The following is a 25,015-nucleotide window of genomic DNA, read 5'->3' on the forward strand; positions in this document are numbered from 1 at the left end:
TTAAAGAGTGAAACCACCATGGGCGTACGACTTCTGTAACCCAAGCTCTATGGGAAAAGGATTACATCACCACTCAGAAAACTTAAATTTGCAACATAGGACTGATCTTTCCTCAGTCACAATGCAGTACCATCACACGTGGAAGTCTTTCAGTTTCTCAGCCACCCAAACTTGGTTGAGCTCTGGTACCATTTCCTCTGACCCATCTTTGATTCTGTGAGGCTGACTTAAATGTCTCCTCCCTTTGCCCATTATGCCCTCCTTCAGATACATTTCTTTCTATATAATCAGTGTTTTCATATCTGTCTTCCCCAGGGGATTCTCAGATTCCTAAGGTCAGCAAATGTATTTTTTTTTTCATTTACACATGCCCAGAATTCAGCAGTGTGTGCATCCTATACATCACTCATTGCCAGTTGGATGAATGAATAACCAATCTAAAATGGACCCAAGATTTCTTGGCAAAGTTCTTCTCAGTGTCTTCCACAGAGCAGTAATGGTGTTGTTTTGACTCTTCATGCTTCTGCTGGACTAGAGTAAACAAAGATCTTGTTCATTCCAATAAAGTACTTAATTAAGAAGAGTTGTTGAAATGTCAATAAATATTCAAAAAGGAGGCTTTCTGGAGATAATTTGAAATTCAAATAATCTGGCTGTGATAAATGAGAGCTGATGGTAGAGAAATTATTAGTCACCCATCTGAATGTGCTTATTAGCCCCATAGCAGTAGTTAGCACCATGTAGAGAAAAGAAAGGCTGGAAAGGCCCTGGAGAGGCTCACCCAACCAATAGGCAGGAGAGGAAGGAAATCTGGCTTCTCTGCTTTTAACCCAGTCTGCTCAGCTCCAAGGCTTCCTGGAGCCCATTAGGAGACCTAGACCTGTATGCACCCAACACTGGAACAAAAAGCCACAAAATACAAATATCCTGGTTTAAGTGGGGCTGATACTTTAGGACCAATGTCAGCTGGCAGCCCTCTTCAATCACCGCACCTCCCATCAGCCGTTGTCCTCAACCAAATTATAGACCAAATACCAATTTGGGAACCAATTAAGGGAAAAATAAATGTCTGTGACCTACATGACTGGGCTGATTTTTCCATTGCCTTGTGCCTTATATTCTACTGATAATCCTGATGCATTCCCATTAAAGAGCAAAGAGGGAGACTGGAGTGGGGGAAGGTAGTATCTATTATATTGCAAGTACTTCAATGACCTCTCATTACAAGATGGGGATTATTACCGTTCTGTACCAGAGATAAATGAGGCTCAGAAGCGCTAATTAACTTCTCCAAGGTAACATAGCCAGGAAATGATTGAGTCGAGGTCTTCAGTGTTCATCAAAGATCTGACATGATTCTTGTAACATCTTTCTAGAGCTAAAGAAATGCTAGGGAAATTGGTTCTTTCTTTTAATATCTGTGCATTATTTATCTTCTTTCCCCATACATTTGCAAATAGGTTTTATGAAAGAGCTCCTTCTACTTTTGAGACTTTCATTACCAGAAGCCATCATTTACAATGTTTATGAATATTTTCATTATGATAGTTATTTTAAAATATAGGTGTGAAGACACCAATGTATTGTTTTGCTTTGCTTAGTATGCAACTAAACATGATACTGCACTCAAGTATAAACACCTTTCCTGGATATTAAATTATTCTTCATGGGTTATTTACATTAGATGATAAAGTGATGCCAATATCAACCCTGAAACGTGAACTATGAATTCAAACTAAAGTGAACACCTATGACTGCTAAATTTTTCCAACATTGTGACTGTGCTAATATTCAAAATCAGGCAAACATAAAGAGTATAGATTAAATCTCCTTTCTGACACACCAATACATGCTTTATTTTGTAATAAAATAAAGAAATGTCAATAAATAAAATTTATTTATGTAATAAAATAAAGAGAATAAGAAAATCTACATATAAAGAAAATTGATTATTTGTTCCTCAGGGGTGGGGCAAGGTGGGGTGGGTGCATAGCAGGGCAATAGCTAAAGTGTATGGGATTTCTTTTTGAGGTAATGAAAATATAAATTTGACTGTGGTGATGGTTGCACATATCTGTGGTATGTGATAAAATAAAGAGATTTTATTTCCAAATGTCATCACTTATGAAACACTTTCCTCAGTATTTGTTTCTATTTCATGACAGCAGAGACAGGGTAAAAAAGGAATAGATGTTTCATCCACTTTTAATTAATCTAAATGAGCCTTAATTTTTTTTTCTTTCTTTCTTTTCTTTTTTTCTTTTAATGTTTGTACTCCAGCACCTTATTTATTTATTTTTTAAGATTTTGTTTATTTATTCGACAGAGACAGAGATCACAAGCAGGCAGAGAGGCAGGGAGAGAGGAAGGGAAGCTGGCTCCCCGCTGAGCAGAGAGACTGACACGCAGGGGCTCCATCCCAGGGATCACGACAGGAGAGGAAGGCAGAGGCTTTAATCCACTGAGCCACCAAAGCACCCCCATACTCCAGCACCTTAATCGCCTTGTCTTTGGGGAGAGAACATACTTCATCTATCTTCCTATTACTTCAGAGCTGCCTTGAAATCAGCTGCTTTTCTGAAGCTTATGCTTATTTCTCTGTAGTTTATAAAACCTTAATTTCAACAGTTGATTATAATGAATAGAGCCACTCAGAGTTTCTGATATAAAATTTTGCTTTTTAAAGATTTTATTTATTTATAAGCCCAAAATAAGTCTCCATCCCAGAACCCTGGGATCATGACCTGAGTCAAAGACAGACACTTAACTGAGTGAGCCACCGAGCATCCCAAAATTTCACTACTTCTATATTTTTAATTAAATATTCTCTCTTCATCTCCTTTCCCACCTCACACCTCAGTAAGACAGTAATTTTATATTTTAGTAAGAGTATTAAATTTAAAAAAATTAATTTATTTTAGAGAGAGAGCATAAGCAAGGGTGTGCGTGCAGAGGGAGAGGGAAAGAGAGAATCTCAAGAAGACTCCCCACTATGTATGCAGCCTGATGGGGGACTGGATCTGATGACCTTGAGATCATGACTGAGCCGAAATTGACTTGGTCATTCAACTGATTGAGTCATTTACGTGACCCAGTATCATTACGTTTCACGGCTATCCTGATCAAAGATTTATTGTTAACATGACAAAGATGGCTGATGTTCACTTACAACTGTTGTTCTTCCATTTGATAATAATAGTAGTGTTGGAATAAAAATTAAACTGCTTGTTTTCACTTTCATATAGGTACAGACACATAGCTAGCTTATGGTCAGCTATGGTATGGTGCAATTGTGAGATGTGTCATTAAAAAAGGAGACGCTTGAACTTTTGTTTCCCTTTTCACTTCCTGTTGTCTAAAAGTCAGATGTTATAGCTGCTAGTCCAGCAGTTAGTAGGCCACAAGATAATCTTGGTAACAATAAGACAAAAGGAGCCTGGGTCTCTGAGTATGTATGGACTGCCATATATACTCTGGAAGGGCTGCTTCCAGATCTTTTGATTGTGATAAAAGTTGAACATATCTTATTCAAATCACTGTTATTTTACTTTAATTTTTTTGTCACCAACTAAACTCAATTTTTAGCAGCTTTATTCAGATATAATTATCATATAGTATAACTCACCCATTTAAAGGGTACAATTCAATGGTTTTGAGTATATTCACAGATACACGCAATGATCACTACAGTCAAATTTATATTTTCATTATCTCAAAAGGAAATCCCATACACTTTAGCTAATGCCCTGCTAAGCACCCGTCCCACCTCACCCCACTTCTGAGGAAAAAATAATCAATTTTCTCTGTATGTAGATTTTCTTATTCTAGACTTTCATATGAACAGAATCATAGACTATGTGGTCTTTTATGACTGGTTCCTCTGACTTACCATGTTTTCTTTTTCTTTTTCTTTTTCTTTTTTAATTTGACAGAGAGAGCAAGAGAGCACAAGCAGGGGGAGCAGTAGAGAGAGAGGGAGAAACAAGCTCCCCAGCAAGCAGGGAGCCCAGTGCTGGGCTCTATCCCTGGACTCTGGGATCATGACCTGAACCGAAGGCAGACACTTAACCATCTGAGCCACGCAGGCGCCCCACCATAATGTTTTCAAGTTTCATTCACATTGTAGCATGTATCAGTCAAATAACATTCCATTGTATGGATAGCCTACATTTTGTTTATCCATTCATCCATTTTTAGAATTTGGGTTATTTCTACCTTTGGATATTACGTATAATGCCACTATGTATGTAAGTAATGCTACTATAAACATCATGTTTTCATCTCTTTCAAGCATATATCTGGAGTGGAATTGCTGTATCCAACTGTAACTCTATGTTTTGTTTGTTTGTTTTTTGTTGGAGGACTCAGACTGTTTTCCAAAATGGATGCACCATTTTACATTCTCACCAGTAGTATATGAGACGGTTTCCAAATTCTCCACATTCCTTTTTTTTTTTTTAAAGATTTTATTCATTTATTTGAGAGAGGGAACACAAGAGCAGAGTGAGGGGCACAGGGAGAGACAGACTCCCTGCTGAGGGGCTCAATCCCAGGACCCTGTGATTATGACCTGAGCTAAAGGCCGATCATTAACTGAGACACCCAGTCGTCCCTGCAGTAAATTTTGAAATCAAGAAGGGTGAGTAATAATTTTGTTCTTCTTTTTCAGGATTATTTGGCCATTCTGAGTCTCTTGCAATCTCGCATGAGTTTTAAAGCCATCTTGCCCATCTCTGTAGTCATCTAGGATTCTGAAAGAGATTGTGTTGACATTGTAGAATAGTTTGAGGAGTGTAGCCATCTTAACAATGTTAAGTCTTTTACTCTATAAATGTGTGATATTTTCCCACTTCTTTAGAACGTCTTTAATTCCCTGCAACAATGTTTTATAGTTTCTGAGTATACTTTTACACTTTCTTGTTAAATTTCTTTTGAACTATTTTATTCTTTATGATGCTCTTGTGAATGGAATTCTTTCAATTTCATTTTTGGATTGTCCATTGCACATATATAACAGTGTAACTGATCTTGTGTTTTGATCTTATGTCCTGCAACTTTGCTAAACTTATTTATTATTTATAACAGGTTTTTAGTTAATTCCTTAAGATTCTTTCTATATATTTGTCATTTACAAATAGAGTTAGTTTTACTTCTTCCTTTTCAACCTGGATGGCTTTTATTTCTTTCTGTTTTCTAATTGATCTGGATAAAATCTTCATTAAAATTATGAATAAAAGTGGCAAGAGAAAACATTCTAATTTTGTTCCTGATCTCAGTAAGAAAACATCTGTTCTTTTACCATAATGTTAGCTGTGGATTTTTGTAGATGCCTGTTATCAGGTTGAGTCAGATCCCTTCTGTTTCCAGTTTGTTTGTTTGTTTGTTTGTTTTGGGTCATGAATATGTGTTAGATTTTGTCGAATGCTTTTTCCTGTAAGAATGGAAAAAATCATGTTATTTTTAGTTTTTAGAATTCAACAATGAAACCATTTGGATTTGGAATTTCCTTTGTAATTTTTAAAATTACTATCAATCACTTCATTTGTTATACATTTTTTTCAGAATGTATATTTCTTCTTGAGTAGGCTTGATAGTTTATGTTTTTCTACAAGTGTGTCCATTTTATATAAGTTATCTAATTTATTGGCATAAAATTATTAAGTTTTTCTTTATAGTCCTTTTAATATCTGTAAGATCAGTAGTAATGTCTTCTATTTAACTTCTTATTCTAGTAATTTAATTAGTCTCACTCTCTTTTTCTTGGTAAATTTGCCTAAAATTTTGCTAATTTTTTCAATCTAATCAAAGAACTAGTTTTTTGTTTCATTGATATTTCTGTATTCAAACTCAATTATTACTATTAGAGATAGTCAGCTTTTTTTTTTTTTTTAGTAATTCCAAGAGCCATACTCAAAGTAAAAGTTGATGTCTTGTGATAAATCTCTACCAATAATCATTTTTGCTTTTGATGGAAGGGGAATGGAGACAGGACAGTCTATCAAAGACTCAAGGTTCTGAAATTTATGTGTTTTCCTTTAACTCAGAATTATTTACCATTTAAAGAAATAATATTATTTTTTATGAAGATAATGTACATAAAGCTTGTAAATAACCCAATATAGTATATCTTATAGAAATAATTTTCTTCTCCTTCCTTTGAGAGGCTTATTCTTTGAGAGTAGGGAATTATCAATGTGTTAAGTTCAGCAACTATTTATTCTCAGGTAGCTCAATAAGATAAATTCTGAAGGACTGAAGCTAAATAATTTTTACTTGGCTTATTTAAAAATATAAAACTTGAATTTTTATTCCAAGTCCTACTGTTAAACTAAAGGATCAAGAAATTAGCTAAGGAGTCATAAGTGAAATAGGTGGCTAAAGCTATGACCAGATATAGGTTTGATGGAAGAAGAAGTCCTCTGCTAACTCAAGGTAGTATAGTGGAAAGTGTTACTTGTTCAGTCCATAATAATGAAGATAAGAATAATTGTTTGAGGAAAAAAACCTTTTGAGAACTATGACCAGAATGTGATTTTAAGTAAAAAGCTAGGTTCTAAACCATTTGTTTTCCATTCATCCAAAACATCAAAAGCAAGGGTCTGCAAATCTTTTCTTCTAAAGATCATAAAGTCAATAGGTATTATGAGCTATACAATAAACATAAATAATGTTAGCAGTATGAAAAGAGATGTCCAAAAATTGAAGGTTCCTGGAAATCTCCATTTGGGACAACTGGTCCCATTACTTCTCCACCCTCACTGCCTCCCCACTCCAACTTCATGTACTATGAATTTTATCATAAATAAATAAATAAATAAAGGAAACAAATAAGCAACAAGAAGAAAATCTTCACAAAAATCTTTAATAAAAACATTAAAAAATAATGAGGAACTAGCATCCTGGAGGTGGGAGTGGTAAGTAGCCCAGAAAACAGAAGCCCTTTTTGTTCTGGCACTGGTGGTCCTCAGCATTTAGGTCAGTTAGCTGTCTGTTCACTCACCCTAAAATACAACTTTTCTGCTAACATTCCAGAAACATATTCAGACCTCTAATTTAGTCTTTATATTTATAGGAAAAACCTGGTTGTAAAAGAGAACCACAAGAGATCTGTAACACAAAGAAACCCTGAGAAAATCTATCTCACAAAATACCTCACAGAAGGCTATCAGTCTTAGAAAGAAATCCACTGCCATGAAAACAAACATACAAAACAACACTGCAATAAACAAAACCAAAACATTCGTGTTAAATAGATACTCTGGGTATCCAAGAAAACCTTTACTATCCTCAGACAGAGTTAAAATTAGGCAGCATGGGGCGCCTGGGTGGCTCAGTGGGTTAAAGCCTCTGCCTTCGGCTCGGGTCGTGATCCCGGGGTCCTGGGATCGAGCCCCGCATCGGGCTCTCTGCTCGGCAGGAAGCCTGCTTCCTCCTCTCTCTCTGTCTGCCTCTCTGCCTACTTGTGATCTCTGTCTGTCAAATAAATAAATAAAATCTTTAAAAAAAAAATTAGGCAGCATGAACTAAGACAAAGACCAATATATAAAAGTTGATTGCATTTCCAATCAATCAACAAACAATCTTACACTGAAATTTAAAAAAAAAGTACTATCTACAATAACATCCAAAAATATGAAATAGGGATAAACCCAACAAAAGATGTACAAAGTCCTTATATTTAAAAACAAAACAAAACAAAAACTATAGCTGGAAGAAATTAAAGAAGAATCAAAGCAGTGATTCCCAACCAATTTTCCACTCCTGGGGGCATTGTGCAGTGTCTGGAGACATGTTTGGTTGCCAAGCTGAGGAAGGAGGTTGTGCTACTGAAATCTAGTCAATAAAGGCCAAGGATGCTGCTAAACATCTAATAATGTATAGAACAGCTTTGTACAACAAAGAATTATGTGGTCCAAAATGTCAGTGTGCAAGGCAAAGGCACCCACACTATTAGGATGCCAGTTCTCCACACAGTGGTGTATAGAGTTAATGTAGTCTCAATCAAATTCTCAGAATCTGTGTATAATACACATGTGTGCATGCGTACATACACACACACACACACACACACACAGGCTAATTCTAAAATTTATATGGGAAGGTCCTATCATAGCCAAAATGACTGAAAAAGAATTTGGTAAACTGACATTATTTGATTTTGAGACATAAAAAAAACAGTGGCCAAGGTAATGTGGTATTGACCCTAACATAGCCAAGTAGAACAATGGAACAGAATGGCTAATCCAGAAACAGAGTGAACACATATGGACAACTGATTTTCAACAAGGATGCAAAGGCGATTAAATGGGGTAAAAGATAGTGCTTTTAACAAATGGTGCTAGAACAATTGGATATATGTGGAAGGAGAAAATGAACTTCCATTTATATTTTACAACATATGCAAGTTAACTCAAAATGTATCATAAGTCTAACTGTAATATAAAACTTCTAGAAGAAAAGATAAAGAAAAATCATTATGACTATGATTAGGGAAAGATTTCTTAGAAATAACAAATACATAACCCATAAAAGAAAAAAGATAAATTGGACCTCATCAAAATTTGACACTTAGGCTTTCTGAAAAAAACTGCTAAGAGGATGAAAAGGTAAACCATGGACAGGGAGAAAAAAGTTAAAAAAGCATATGTCTGATAAAGAATTTGTATCTTAAATGCATAACTATGTAAAGAATTCTGAAAACATAATAAAAAATAAACCAATTAAAAATGGATAGAATTTTTAAACAGACCTTTTTTAATGAGGAGAAACAGATGGCAACAAAACACACAGAAAGATGCTCAATATCACTAGCCAATAAGGAAATGCAAATTAAAACCAAAAGGAAATACCACCATATAGGTATTAGAATGGCTAAAATTAAAAGGACTGTATCAAATGTTGGAGAATGCATGGAGGAATTAGTACTTTCAACTGGCACAATGTACAACTGGTGAAATATGTAAATGGTAAAACAACTTTGGAAAACAGTTTGGCAGTTTCATTAAAAGTTAAACATATATCACCATCATCCAGCTATTTCATTCTTACATATTTACCCAGGAAAAATGAAAATGTATTTCTGTGCAAAAATTTACTGGATATTCTTAGCAACTTTATATACAAAAGCCAGAAGGTGGAAACAATCCAATGTCTGTCAAGAGGTGAATGGGTAGATTAATTGTGGTTATCATAACAATGGAATACAACTGAACAATAAAAAGTGGCAAAGTATTGATACCTGAAACATGAATGAACCTCAAAATAATTATGTTGAATAAAACAAGTTAGAGGAAAAGGAGTGCATACTACTTCATTTGTATAAAAATTTAGAAAATACAAACTAATCTCTAGTGCATCAGTTGTTGAAAGCTCATTACTTGCTGCTTGAGACAGGAATGGCTGTCTAGAATAGGGTGGAGATATTACAAAGTGTCACAAGCAAAATTTTGATTGTGAAGATGTTGACTGTGATGGCAGTTTCATATATGTCAAAACTGATCAAGTTATACATTTTAAATATGTGCAGTTTTTATATGTCATTTATACTTCAAAAAAGCTATTAAGAAAATGAAATCAAATTATTAAAATCAATCTCTTAGAACACATAGCTAACAGACACAAAACCACAATAGGAAATGTTATATGTTAAGTATGGATCTGTTAAGTGCAAAATCTGACTATTAGGAGCACATGAAGAGAGACACAGGACATTTTCTTAAAAAGTAATATAAGAAAAATATTTAGAGCTAAGAGATATGGATTTTTTTTTAAAGATTTTATTTATTTATTTGACAGAGAGAGATCACAAATAGGCAGAGCAGCAGGCAGAGACAGAGGGGAAGCAGGCTCCCTGCTGAGCAGAGAGCCCAATGCGGGGCTCGATTCCAGGACCCTGAGACCTGGGACCTGAGCCAAAGGCAGAGGCTTTAACCCACTGAGCCACCCAGGTGCCCCGAGATATAGATCTTTAGATCCAGAGTTTCACTCAGATTCTACAACTCAATGAACAAAAAGACTTGCACTAAATAGCTCTTTATAAATGCTAGAAAGATGTCATAAAAGTTCCCTTAATCCTGGATGGGTTGAGAAGTTAGGGGTGAGTCTCTATAAGCAAATAAGAATCAATTGACGTCAAATTTTTTATCAGTATAACTAGATGATAAAATATAATTATACAATGATTTCAAAGTTCTAGGGAGATTGCTTTGCATCCACATCACTACCAACCTAATTACCAAGTAAACAAAACAAAACAAAAAACAAACAAAAACAAAGAAAGAATTCAGATAAGCAAAGCCTCAGAAACCTTCTGTCCTCTTCTCATATTTTCGGACATTTACAGAGGATGAACTTTGGCAAAACGAGGAATAAAAAAGAGAAGACCTGGGCTGTTAAAAAAATTGGTGGAACTAATCCAGGAGTTCAATGGAAAGAAATCATAGGATGAGAACTTTGCAGCAGGTCCAAAATGCAAGCAATCCTAATTTGTATGGAAGTCAGTTAATACCAAGAAAAATATTTTCATGAAGGAAGATAGAAAGGACAACAAACAATAAATTTAATGACTAATGTGGTGAATAATGTTAGGTACACGGTCAAGAAAGGATACCATTCCTTCCTTCCTAAGTAAAAATAATACAAATTAGAAACTTTAGAATGGGTGTTCGTGGGCGACTGGGTGGGACTAAACCCAGGAAGGACTTGATGAAACATACCTGTTGAATGATTTGGATCAAATGAAGTAGTGTTGGAAAAAGTAGTTCATTATATCTAGACCTTAGGAAGATTCCCCCTCAAATAACCCAAAGTCGAGATATCGCACAAAGAGGTCGGAACAAACTGTTTAGCTTTGCTTTGAATATTTATATACTTGATAACATTTTTCATTGTTTTTGAAATTTTAGAACTAATTTAAAGTAAAATCCTGAAGGCTGAAATGTAGCTACCATTCTGAATGGGGCAGTTTTCAATCTCTGTAACTCAGTAACAGCTGCCAGGACACCTCTTTTCTTACACGTCCAGAGTTTCACTCAGGAACCCACTTTGAAGTGAGAAAAACTATTAACTACAGAAATTTTTTTCTTCTTCTAAGATTTATCTTTATGCCTTCAAATGAAATATTAAACATTGAATATAGCTCAATAATGTAGGTTGTTTCATTAGTTTTTGTTTAGAATCAATCTATAAACATAATATTAAATAGTAAAATATAACTTTATGACTGTAGGTAGAATGCAGAGGTATTGAACCTTGGTAATATAGAACTACAGTTAACACAAGATAGGGGGTGAGGAAAGAATAAGAGAAACTCATTAAAAGATAGGGGTGTTGACATATTTATCTAAAAAAAATGGGAGTCAAGAAACAAATGCTTGAAAACCTAGGGATCAGAAATGGAGATTTCAGTTGTAAAGATATTTTTTATTAGGATCATCTGGCTACCAAGGCCACTAACCTAATTGCTATTTGGTTTTAAGACGCACACACATACACCCATACCCATTCCACACCATTTCAGTGAACTACATTTTGCTCACAAGTACCCTCTGTATTGCTTGCCCATGGATTCTAAATGAAACCTCTATAAGTAAAAAATAAAATTATAGAGTGTGAGTCATTCTAATGTAAGCAGTACCTCAATCAATAACCATTGCTGATTTAGTCCTATTGGGGCTCAATGTCCTACTTTCCAAAGAGTCAGTCTTTCCTGAAGAATTTTTCCCATTCAAAGGAGAGTTGGCAGTCCATGCCCTTTAAAGCTGATAAAAAGGAGGTAGGTGAGGGGCCTCTGGGTGGCTCAGTTGGTTGAGTATTGGTTGACTTCTGGTTTTGGCTCAGGACTTGATCTCAGGGTCATGAGATTGAGCTTCTTGTCTCAGGTTCCCTGCTCAGCAGGGAGTTTACCTCCCCTCTCCCTCTGCCCCAACCTGTGCTCATGCTCTCTCTCTCTCGAATTTATTTATTCTTAAGTAAATCTTTATGAGACCCATATGCTACTTATTGCGCTAACAGGTGCCTTCAAATAAGTAAATAAATCTTAAAAACAAAACAAAACAAAAAAACAGGTGGGCAAGAATTTTAAAATGGTGCCAAATGTGTACATGGACCCTAGGGGCCCTGGGGACACGGGACTGAAAAGATTCTGGATAAAGACTCCCAGGGCATAATTGTACTCTGCATTTAGGGAGGCTTTTTTTTTTTTTTTTTTTTTTTTTTTTTGGTTAATCAAAAGTGGATTGCTTTTGGAAGAAGATTTAAGAAACTCAGTCAAAATTTGAAAACCTTTTTTTTTTCCCCTGAAGTTATTGGTAATTTAAACTTATCTGAATAAATAGCATTACAGCCTCATGGAGTAGGCGAGAAATGTCCTCCTAGTGATGTTCCAGTCTTAGATGAAGCAATATGTGAAATATGTCCAAGTCAGGGTCCCAAAGTAGATCAGGGATGTAAAAGCATATGATGAAAAAAAGTATGTTACAGTGTCTGTAAAGAATTACTGAAGAATTTGTATTATTTTGCTTAGAGTAGATAAATTTGAGGGTGTACTAACTGCCTGAGGACATTTTATAAGACTAACAACCACAGCGGGGATTTTCCTTTTAAGGTATTTGCAGGTGAGCCAGCAGCTTTTCTGAGAGCCTACATATATATTTCTCAATAAAAGTCCTATCTGGCTTGAGGTGTGTGGGGATCTGAATTCATTCATTCATTCATTCATTCATTCATTCATAGACATTGCTTGTTACTTTCTCACTGGAAAGGAAACAGGGGAAACTGCCTTTAGTACTAAAAAACTAAAAAGTAAGGACCAATACCACCTGTGCCAGAGATTATTGGTAGGTCTTTCCCCTGGTCTTTCATATAAAAATATTTCTCTCCTTAAACACTTATTTGAAGACACAGACAAGCTGGATCTCTGTGGCTCTAGGTATCTTTTGAAGTTCAGAATAAATCATGATTTTTAAAGAAATGTCATGTTTCAGTTGTCCTCACATGCAGTCAGCTTTGAGCTTATTTCCTGTGACTTTCCAAGTAACCTAAATGGGCATGAGCATCTAAAAATACCTAGAATTAAAATAAGCACACCATTTCACCAAAAGATAGCCAAGGAAGAAAAAAAAAAATCAGTCTTTGTATTTAAGTCAGTTAGTTCTTTTTTAATAAATTTGAATTCATTCATCAACAAGTTTCATATTGTATCTATCACTCAATTTTGCTGTTTGTTTTTCATGTCAAATAATACCAAAAAATTACATCAATGTGCTTAAGCAAAATTGGGTTTTAATTTATCTTTACAATGAAATGAAATCAACATGGGAATTGGTCATGACAGCAATCGCCTATTCCTACTAGAATAATCCTGTACTTACCTTGAACACATTCACTGACTTGTGAAGTAGAAATATGAGACAAGAATGATAAAACGTGTTTATGGGGCTCATCCTAGGGAGAGGCATGTTGTGTGAGCCACTCTCTGGGAGGTCACTGTTTACCCAGGTGTTGGGAATTGAGTATTTCGGAAAACATGGCACCTTTCAATGCAGTAGAAGAGGTAATCGATCCAAGGCACACTAGCTAGTGTCCTGGGAAAATTTAATCCACCTGGGCAGCTCTTTGCCCCACGATTCATTGTTACTCTGACCGATGGCTCACATAAGATGAGAGCCAGAGTCAATTCCATGAGTAACAAACAATTCACCCATTGTTCAGTTTTGCTTACAAAGAAATGGCCAGAAATACAGACTTGTTTTCAGGTGGAGCATTAAGTAAGAATTATGAGATGGTTCATAATTTCAAGCCAGGAGATTCAAAGTTAGACATGTTCTCTTTAATCAAACACACCATTGTGGGACTTACACCAATGGGGTTTTCTACTAGTTGCTGAAAATGGACACCTACAGCTGCAACGTGCCTGTCCCCTTAAAACCAGTCCCAAACATGTGTGGCATCTTGTCTGAGATAGCTCCTAGGTGAAAATGTTAATTCCAAAGCTGCACAGGGGAAAAGTGCCTTTAATCTGAATGACTGAGTATGTAAAAAATTCTGGGTGCTGGCATTAAAAACACATGATACTGCAGACGTACATGTAATCTTCAAACCTAACAGGAATATTATCATGACATACTTTCTACTTCATTTATGATTCAGGGGGAAATGAATGTCTCATGGTATAGACAGTGAAACCCCTCTACAGTCCTGGGGTCGGTGAACAAGAAGAACACTTGTTTAAAAGATAACTCAACTCTTATCAGTCTTTCTCTGTAAGGATTTATGTAGTAGGGCTCTTGAGTTGTCTCAAGTATATCTGAATATGGGTAATAACCAACTGTCAGAGCAAGATTCTTCTGTACATTTGAGCCCCTGTGAAGCATTTTGGAAAGACAGGACTACATAGAAAATTAACTTTTTATTATGTTCAGTTGTTGAGAAAGAAATATCATTATATTCCAAATTCAATTTTTCTTTCCTTACTCAAGATGTCTGGACGTGGGTAAAAGCCACCTCACATTAGTGTCAGAGGTCTGGGTTCAGAATTCATCAATACGGCTCGCTCACTGGCTCCAGTAACTACTGTGGAGTAATGAGAGGTCATTGTAACAGAACAGAGAACCAAATTCAACTCTCTTCTGTCAGCACAGAGTTCTGCTTCTCAATATTTCTCACAACTTTTAAAAATGGAGAAGCTATAAAATAATTTTATTAGAAGAAAAGTAATTTTCTTCTGAAATGGAGTAAAGCAAACACATACCCAAGAATCTTAAAAAGTTTTTTTTTTTTTTACAGAATATACGTATGTATTTGTATGTGTGTGTGTGTGTGTGTGTGTGTGTATGTATGTGTGTAGTTACAAACACTATTTATAGTATAGCTATTATGTTAACTTCATCGCAGTGTCTACAAAGTTGTGGATCCCAGTCTTGGTGCCAAATGCATATAAAAAGCTCAAAAGCTATTATGACTATACCATGCAAATTTATATCCAGAAAACCTTGGTAAGTAGACTGCAGCTCTTCTGAGCCCCATGGGGTCTCTGCCTTTGATAGTTGGGTACCTGAACTATGCATCAAAAAGTGTTTTGAATCATTTTTCTCCCAGAAAGAATTAATGTCACAGTTCTGAAAAGTATAAATTGTACACTTAAATCGGTCACTGACAGTTTTGTCCATGTTCATTTGCATTTTGGGGTCCCTCTTCTGCATGTGGAGCTCACTCCTTAAATCACTGGATACAGAAAAATATACCTGAAGTATTGAAAGGGATAAGGTCTTCACAAACGTCTTTTCTTTTTTCTTTAACATGTTAACAATGATAAGGCCACTTACAAGGTTTTCCCCAATCTCTTTAACTTTTAGGATCCCTCATTGTTCCCCATGGAAAAAATTAAAAAAAAAATCAGAGAAAAGCCCAAGACCAAGAAATCACTGGCTAATCTCCAGATAAAAAATAAAACCAGAGAGGAGCAGGTAGAAGAAGATGTTGAAGAAAGGTCGGAATGAAGGAGGGGAAGGGGTATAAAACTGGGCATTGCTTCTAGCATGAGAGGTTGTGGGTTATATTTTACCTGACATTGGGTCTTGAACTGTGACAGACTCCCACAAATTAAAGGTTGTCATGGCCGCCAAAGAAAAATCAAGTAGTGGTCAGCTTACGGTGATAGCCCACACCACATGCATACTCAGGGAACGTGGTGCCTCTATCTACCCAGAGAAAACTGGTGCCAGCTAATAGAGTACTGGACAAGATTTTGGTCATTGGTTTAGGACGGAACAAAGAGGGTGAGGCATATGTGGCAAGTTGGGATAAAGTATTAATTTAGCAGTTCTTTCCTGAATATTTTGCTTTTTTTTTTTTCCCCCTCCAAATGCTTAATTTCACTGTGACATCTGTTTGCACAACTGTAGTCATTTCAGTTTATGGAGGCCTGTGATAGAAATATTGTTTACAAAAAATATATCATCTTTTTTTTTCTTTAGAAAGATCTCATCTAAATAGTAAGTTAAGGTTGCGTCTATGAAACCGGTGCACCTTGTCTTGTTTCTACGAGCTTTAAAAAGTCCAAATACTAATGAGGCTGTGGATCAGAAGGAACCAAAAGTGACTGTGTTTGTTGTCAGGTTGCTCTCCTTTGCCTCAAGAGAACGGTCATGGGTCACTGGGTGATGCGTGGTGTGTACTGGTCATGTTCCTGCAGCATCCTAGTTAGACTAGGAGTAGTTCGATGTGCTTATGAAATATGTCAGATACAGAAATAAAGGTATGAAGATGTTTCATGGTTTCTGAAATTGAACAGTAGAAGTGTTTTAAGCCTCAATCTTAATTCTAGGTAACAGAAGTAGTTACATCACATAAAGGAAAATATGACATCGCATGCTGCCATGATAGCAAGCATTAAGAAAGGAAATTTTGGTAAATATACATATATATGCATATTATGCAAATATATTTTCTATTAACATACAATGTTATAAGAGTGATTGATAACATAAAGACAAGGGGGAAAATCATCCTAGATGGTTTTACCTTAGAGTAACAAATAACCTGAGACGTCTATGCTTTCTGTTAGATATCAGGCCTAGAAATCCATACAAGATGTGGAGCACATTTCCAGTGATTGAAATGTCAACTAAACATTGCCAAAACATGCCACTGTGTTCCTGCATGACAGGTAAGCTGGATCCACTCCAAGTAAACAAAAGAATACACTGTACATCAGAGTACTTACAATAAAATGCCATCCATTTCCGATGGGTTTTCAAAAGATGGGCATTCAGACATCAGCTTGGGATCTGTGTTTAAGACAACAGGTGAGCGCACACCCGTGGCTCACTTCATCCACTAAACCAGTATAGAAAAAGTATGCCCGATGAAAGTAAACCCCATCACCAAAAGAGCTGAAAAGCCTTCACTTAGTAAACAGAAAGGATATGAAGTATGTGACTCATTTTAACCTAAGCAATATCACTGTATGAGTTTTCCAAGTTTAACTAAGAGTTTCTTTCTGATTTTTAAACTAAAACATCTAACTTATGATAATAAAAGACACATTTTGGGATGATATTGTGTTTCACGCCCTCATTCTCAAGGCATAATATTTAGACGATGCTTGTCCCTTTCAATTAAAAAAGAAAAAACTATGACTTTCTTTAATATGCATCCTGTGTTAAATTGTCCATAGCTGCAAAATGTATATATGTATGTGTATTTGTTCGGCATACACGTGGGTATTCATACCCGTGTGTATAAACATAAACACATACATCCTCATATACACGTGTATTTTATATATATGCTGAGAAAGTTCACATATATATACAATTGCGTATGTATATATGTGTTTCTGCGTGTGTGTGTCTGTGTGTGTGTACAGGTATAAAAACTTGACAGGCAGAGTAATATTTCACTCAGTGTTAAATGAAGTCTTTGAAAAATCAAGTACAGTCACTCAGTTAACATAGTACAGCCAGTAAACTAAGTTGAAAAGAGAAAAAGTGAATGGAAACACGATCCTGGACCATCTGTCTATGGCATTCACATCGGTTAGATCAGGGATTTTAATTTTGAGCTGTGAAGACCTCCTCCGTAGATGGGTCTTCTTGTGCGGGATGCTTCTGTCCCCCATGTGTCGCCCATGCCCTTCCCTAGGCATGCTCTGTTTCCTGTACTGGATTCCTGAGTTGTCAAAGGGTCTTGCTGAATTCCTGGTATCACCAACACCGCCCGTGACCTCATTCATTTCATTGTGAACCTCCAGCGATGTTAACAGAATACTTCCATGAGCATCCACCTAATTGAAGAAAATACACATCGTTAGACAGCTAGCATGCCAGTAAATCTAATTTTCATATACAAACCCAGTAAGACTTATACCATGCAATCATATCACATACATTATGAGAAATTGCACATCTGTCAAACCCAGCACTGTTTTCATGGAAAACGTCATTTTGAAGGCTTAACTACAGTTAAGAGATTTTATTTCCTTGATTTAAAAATTCTCACATAGGAGATTAGATTAAATAAAGGGGGCTTTTTAAATTGAAATTTCCTATTATGGATACAAATTCTTACTAAAGACAAAAAGTACAAATTCTTTTTAAGATGTTAACTTAGGTGTCTTCACCATTTTTCATAACTGGACACTGGGTGGAAACTATACTTTCTCAATCTTCTTTAGAAGTCAGCTTGTCCCCTTTTCTAACTATACAAAAATATTCACATTACCGTGAAGAAACAAGCAAATATTCCTATGATGAATGGACACTCCTGATGACTTTGATGGGGGTAGATACAGACTCCTACCCAAGTATGATCTCCTTACCCAATCCTGGTCCTGGCAGGAGGCCTCTTTTTTAAGAGTTATATTTATGATAGACTAAAGCACCCCCCACCCCCTCCCACCCCGCTCATATTAGAGCCAAACTTAAACATTTTATTCTGTGCCAAATAAAGCTTCAGACTTTTCATGATGATGTCAATGGTCCATTTGTTTATTTGTTGGTCTGCCATGAAATTTCCACAGAGCATACCTGAGGCTAGGGGTCCTCAATGGGGTCCTTTCTAAAGGGTCTGTAATCCCCTCTCTGGGCAATGCCAATCCGTCTCAGGGGAACGTGGCCCATTCCATAGTCCCCTCGGTCTCACAGCTCTCCAGCATGCTATATGTTCCCCCAGTTGTCTTCATTTCTTTGCTAGAGGGCCATCTTCCTTGTCCTATCTCTGTCTGTGTAAGCCCCACCCTTTCTTCTAGAACTAGATTAAGCGTCTTTGGTTTCTTCCATTGAAATTTCACAAAATTAATTACTGTGTGGAGCAAAATGTATTAGTACATATTAATTTGTACAGTCCCATCTTCTGTATACTTTTTAGTTTCATTAAAGGCTTTGTGCTAGATATGAAGGAGGTGAGGTATGGAGAGACGATTCCCAATTCAGAAGAGGCAGGTGCCTATGCAGACTTCCAAGCAGTACCAAGACCACAGGTGGGGTGACTTTCAGACACCAAGTAGCCCAGACACAGGAAGGGCTGCAAATCTCTAGGGGCCATTCAGGCTCAGGCACAAAGGCACCAACACTGACGCTGAGATGTCTAACACATGATTTGGAGTACCATTCAGTCATGCTTGGGAAAGGAGAGGTGTGGTCATCAGGATGTCGCCCCTTACTCCCCAGATCTGTGAGTATGTAAATATGTAAACATATTTAACCTTATAAGCCTTACAATAGGGAGATTAGCCTGGATTATTCATATAGGCCTAATCTAATCACACGAGCCCTCAAGAGTATAGGGTATTCTCCAGCTGGGAGCATGAGAGAGAGAGAGAAGTGGCAGAAGGAGAGACCAGAGGGATTTGCAGTGAGAAACAATGGATTTTCTACTGATAGAGGGCACTGCAGATAAAGCATAGGAAGAAAGGGGGCAGCCTCCAGAAGCAAAGACTGGCTCCTGGCTGATGGCCAGAAGGCAGCAGGGATCTCGGTCCTACAATCAGAAAAAACTGTGGTCAACAACCTGAATCAGTCTGGAGACAGATCTATCCCCAGAGCCTCTGGAAGGGAACACAGCCTGATGTCAGTGTCCTGAGACTCTCCGCAGAGAGCCCAGCTGAGCCCCACTGCACTGGACTTCTGACCAACAGAACTGGGTGCTTTTTTTTTTTTTTTTTAAGATTTTATTTATTTATTTGACAGAGAGAGATCACAAGTAGGCAGAGAGGCAGGCAGAGAGAGAGAGAGGAGGAAGCAGGCTCCCTGCTGAGCAGAGAGCCCGATGCGGGACTCGATCCCAGGACCCTGAGATCATGACCTGAGCTGAAGGCAGCGGCTTAACCCACTGAGCCACCCAGGCGCCCCGAGAACTGGGTGCTTTTTTAAAATGGCTACATTTGTGGTAATTTCCTGTGACAACAACCAAAACTACCATAGGAGGAGAGAGGGAAGATTTCAGAGCAGAAATGCATTTGAGTTGGGCCTCAAAGAATGAGTAGACATTTTCCAGCAAAAAGCAGAAAAAACCATCACAAGCAAAGGCCTGGCGCATGGGTCCTGGCACATGCTAAGCTCACAGTTGATGGGATGGTAGTCATTCTTATCACTGTCATTACCATCTTCCTAACATTTTATAATAAGAAAATACTCCCCCTGATGAACAGGAATGCACATCAGAGTTAAGCCAGTAGGGGTTTCTGTATATTGCATCAAAGAATTTCAACTTTATGTTCCAAGTAGTAAAAAGCAACAGTGATTTCTAGGTAGAAAAGTGACATTCTTCTGAAGTACAACAGAAACTGCAGAGTAGAGATGCATCTGAGAGGAGGGAGTAAAGAGAGGGACCCCTGTTGGAGTGTACCGCACTCCTTCTGTTTCCTTTAGCGCAGTCTAAAGGAGAAATGCCAAGAGGCTGTGAGCAAGGCTCCCCTCCCTTCACTGCAGCAAATCCCAGCACTCCCAGCATGTGCTGTGTCCACACAGCAGTGGGGCTCCACAATCACCACTCTGTTCTGTCTCTTCTCAGTGAAGAGAGGGGTGGAGAGAGAGTTGCCTGCCGTCCTGCTCCCACTTGGCCTTTGGCCTTTCCTGAGCTCTCTGCAGAAACACTCATACCACCCATGCAGGGTCCAAGGGGAGGGGTAGCAGCAGCAGGCACACATGAGCCTGGGCTGTACTGGGCTCTCCTCCATGATGCTGCTTCTGAACTGTAGGGCCAGCAGCACCATAGTGGGGAGGGGCCCTGAAGACCTATGGTCTCCTTAGAATGGAGGACAGCCAACCTGGGGGTGCTGGGAAATGCAAATGGACCAAGAAAACACCCAGATAATGAGGAGAAGGCCTTTCATGGAGACCCATTCTTGGGGGTAGGGACAGAGCATTGACAGTTCTGTCAGAAGCATTAGAGTTCGGCTTTTTGCTTTTGTTTTTTAATCCAGTAGAGGGAAAAATTCAAACGGGGCTTGTATCTAAAAAGTACCAGGAATGTTAGACCTTTGTAAGAATTTGGAACATGTGTTCCATGTCTGTTCTTTTTGTTATCTTGCCCTGAAATGGTTAGTATTAAAACCCTTACCAAAAAAAGAAAAAAAAAAAGTCATTGAAACCTCCAGTGGTTTGGGAGATAGTCCCTCACTATAAGAAGAGGCTGTGGAAGGAGAAGTCTGAGACACACATTACGGTGTGGCTGAAAGGGAGGGGCAGCAAAGGAAAAGCCAGCCAAGGAGTGGGCACAGGACAAGCACGTCCTCTGTGGAAGTAGTCACTCTCCCTAAGAAAGCGGTCATTTGGACCCACTTTGAAAGCTAGCTGCTAAGACAGCAGAGAGGAGAGCGCCATGGGGTCAGCTGAGCTGGTCTTCATACAAAGGAAAATTAAAACCAGTGTTCTAGAGAGAGAAGCCTCTTAGTAGTCTCTTCTCTCTCTTCAGTACCCTCCACCATGCTTTATGCCACACAGGAGAGAACAGGCTGGTGAATGAGCTGTCCGGCTCGCTCAGACATCTTTTCCTTGATAGACAGTCAATCAGTGTATTTTAGTACTGCAATGAGTAGGTGTGATACCCTACAAAATATGTTTTTGAATTATGACAAGAAATATATTAACTTATCACTTATGGAGATTTTACAAACTGAGATCACTTATCAAATTGGCTCCATTAGACCTTATTTAACTGACCAATATATTAAATAGACTTCTTAAAATAGTAAACTGATATATTTAAAACAAAATTTATCTAAAATTGAGTCAGAAAATAACCAAAGGTGGAAGATACTTGCTTGCTTTTTTTTTGTCATGTGAAATTTATACTTTCCAATAATAATAAATGATTTACTATATATTAATTTGAACCTCAGAGGACTGAAATTATTTTACTAAAGGTAGGAAAAAAAAAAGAAAACACCAATTAACTCTAAAAAACGTTCTCTCCATTTTATGTAATATTTCAAATACAACAAAACCATGAGACAAAAGACCCAGTGGTCTACTTAGGAAGGTAGATACCTCACTGGAGATATGCACATGAGAGGTCCAGACTCTTGGGATTTTTCATGTAAAAAACTACTATATATCTTCTTCGTACCATGCCCTGTGTGAGGTGAGAGACCCTAACAGGTGAATAAGAAAAGATCCTTACTCTTAAGGGGTCTAACAGGTGAGAGTTTCAAGTAATCAACAAGCATATTAAAAAAAAATACTGCATAATGAAACTTAAACACATTTTTAAATACAGGCCAGCAATATAATCTCTTTTTTTTTAGTTATAAACAATGCCATATGAAAAGCTCCCTTTATCAAAATCTAGGAGATTATAATGACTTTGTAGAATGAAATACTAAATGGGGAGAAGTCTCTTTTTAAAGGGTGAGGAATATTTTATGAGAGACTAATTCTGATCAATGTCAATGGTTCTAATGATTTAGCTTCAGCTGGCTTTAAAAAGTTGTGTTTGAGAACTGTCCCTTCTCTTCCCATTAGAAAAGTGAAAAAAACACACCATATCAACAGAACATTGTGTTCTGATGATGAATACCATGGACTCATTCAGCATCATGAGTCCATGATGGCTCATTCACGGACACACATTCCATGACCATTTATCATATCTGAGCCACAGTGTGCATATTCTGGTAGATGCCAAGAATCAAATGCTGTTTAGCAGAGAGAGCATGGTGGCCGTGTGAAATATAACATGCCATTTCCTAAGTGTAGAGCTTGTGCTGTGGAAGTTAGGAGAACAGAGACAAAACCAACTACTTGAAGAAGGGAGTGACAGAGGCAGGATGGAAAAGTAGTAGGAAAAAAATATCCAGGGCATGTCATGAAGAAGAGCATCTGGCTGAGGTCTTGAAGGAGGCTAAGCTGGGGATGAAGAAGAAAGGGATTCTGGAAAGAGAGAATTCAAGGCAAAGAGATGATAATGTACACAGTGGTTTTGGGAAGCACACAGGAAGAACGGAGAAAACACAAGAAGTAAGGTCAACTGAATGCTGAGTTGGTTTTTCAAGACTTAATGAAAAATTTGTTTGAATCAATATCCTGTCTTCTCAAGTCCCTTATGGCCTGTGCTGTGCAATTGGGAAAGGACTTCATGAGGGCAAGATCTAAGTGTGTGCCCTTGACTCTAGTGAAGGAAACCTACCTTGAGAGAAGCCAAACCCAATATCATTAATAATTGACAGAAATGGAGTGCTCTTGGGTGCTTTGGACATTTATGGCTACCTTGCACCTGTTTCGGGACACAGCTTGTGTGAGGTAGGTCTCAAGCACCAATGCTATTTTCCACAATTTCTACTTCAGAGTGGGTGAACACTTGTAATGGAAACAAAACAATAATCTTGAAAGAAACTTGAACATATATTGGATAATAAGAGCTTAGTGTAAATTAGTTTGGATGCTTTTGACTTATAGTTTTACATTTACATAGTTTTCATTTAAAAGTGAAGCAATGTGTAGAAAATTTCCAACAACATTATGAGAAGATTTTTTTTTCCCCAAGGGAATTAAAGGAGTTATTAATATGTGTTAAATCTTAGAAACTAAACATTTTAAACAAATATGTCCCCAAAAGATGCTAATCTTTTTCTATCAGCTAAAATTTAAATCTTAAAACAGATGGAAGTGGAGCTGGTGAAACACAAGACTGAAATGCCCTGTAGAGGATGAAAGATGATGACTTGCATCTCTTAAATACTTTAAATATTAAATATGAATACTTCATATTTTGAAGAGTCTGTCTCATATCTACTGTAATTAGAATCAATGAGTTTAATATTGGTTTTCTTCCTGTTCTACAACCTGGGCAGGCACAAATATGCAAAGGTAGAAAACATCTCATGCAGAATATATCACAAAGGGGTTTTCATTTTTTTCTAGAATCTCTCACCAGATTAGCACTTTATTGATACTCATTCTCTAGCTGATCTTATTTTTTAGTAAGAGGAATGATGTCAAGTCTGCATCTCTGATACGTTGGAAGGAATTATGACTTTCTGACACTTCATGAAATTCCAATGCCAATTGGTCAACTTGAAAAATATCAAAGGCTAGTAACCATAATACACGCATCACAATCAAAGACTAACTCTTGAATATAGAAACAATTCAGGAAAGCAAAGAGATTATGCACACATAAATTAAGGGCATGATTTACATTGTACCACTGGTCTGAGGATAAACTAAGTGAATACGAGAACAGTTTAAGCATTCATGAATCAACCGCTAAGTTAAAATTGCATACAACCACGGAATATAAGGAAAATCTACCTACGGTTTTATAGTAAGGTCAATAACACCATCATCCCAAAGACAGTCATTGGTGGCACAGGTCCCTCTTGGTGGCCTGCAGAGTCCCCAAGGGAACGACCCTGACATCCCTTACGGGACAGGAAATATGACCTCAGAAAGAAAATGGCTGTGCAAATCCCTGTGGTCAGTCTAGTGTCCTCTTTCAGTCCAAGGACAGGTGCAGCCCTCTGAGGGCCAGGGTTCCCATCTATAACACAGATGGACTTCCCTGAGGCTGTTGATGGCCACTCTAACAAACAACCCTGAAAGATATCACTGAAAGTGAATGAATGAATAATTATAATGACAAATTCGTGAAGGTGTTGGCCAGGTGCATAGTGCCATTTATTTTTTGCAGGAAGTTTGTGATTCTTTTCTCACTTTCCCTTAACTCATCCACATTACATGATATAAGCTTTTTGGGGGGGTTTCACTTCCATCTGAAAATTATCATTAAAGTCTTAGATGTGGGTCAGCAGTAATTTTTAATCCTTATTTTTAAGAATATCAAATATGAGTTTAAAACTATTATCTATAAGTTTGTATATCAAATTCAGACCTTAGCAGCTGATCTACAGTTACAGATTTTTCAAATATGAACATATAAAGGCTTTAACAAAGCTGCTGGGAAAAAACAGAAACAAATTTTTAGGAAAACAATAAAAATGGCCTTGGGAATAAAATATAATTTTTCTCTGCATCTCATTTACCATATAATATCTGATGTAAAATATTTTTCATAT

At 37.2% G+C, this 25,015-nt stretch overlaps 1 protein-coding gene across 2 annotated transcripts in view; it reads right to left on the reverse strand.

The window, feature by feature from the left end:
* Positions 1-13,135: 13,135 nt before the first annotated feature.
* GABRB3 (gamma-aminobutyric acid type A receptor subunit beta3) overlaps positions 13,136-25,015 on the reverse strand; it is a 224,733-nt gene continuing 212,853 nt past the window's right edge. For both annotated transcript variants that reach the window (XM_004779156.3, XM_004779155.3), the window contains exon 9: positions 13,136-17,785. In XM_004779156.3, the coding sequence (XP_004779213.1) occupies positions 17,444-17,785 (342 nt within the window). In that variant the 3' untranslated portion in view covers positions 13,136-17,443. The remainder of the gene's footprint in view (positions 17,786-25,015) is intronic.

The sequence above is a fragment of the Mustela putorius genome, unplaced genomic scaffold, assembly GCF_011764305.1.
Source record: "Mustela putorius furo isolate JIRA1106 unplaced genomic scaffold, ASM1176430v1.1 tig00003972_pilon_pilon_pilon, whole genome shotgun sequence".
Classification (NCBI taxonomy): domain Eukaryota; kingdom Metazoa; phylum Chordata; class Mammalia; order Carnivora; family Mustelidae; genus Mustela; species Mustela putorius.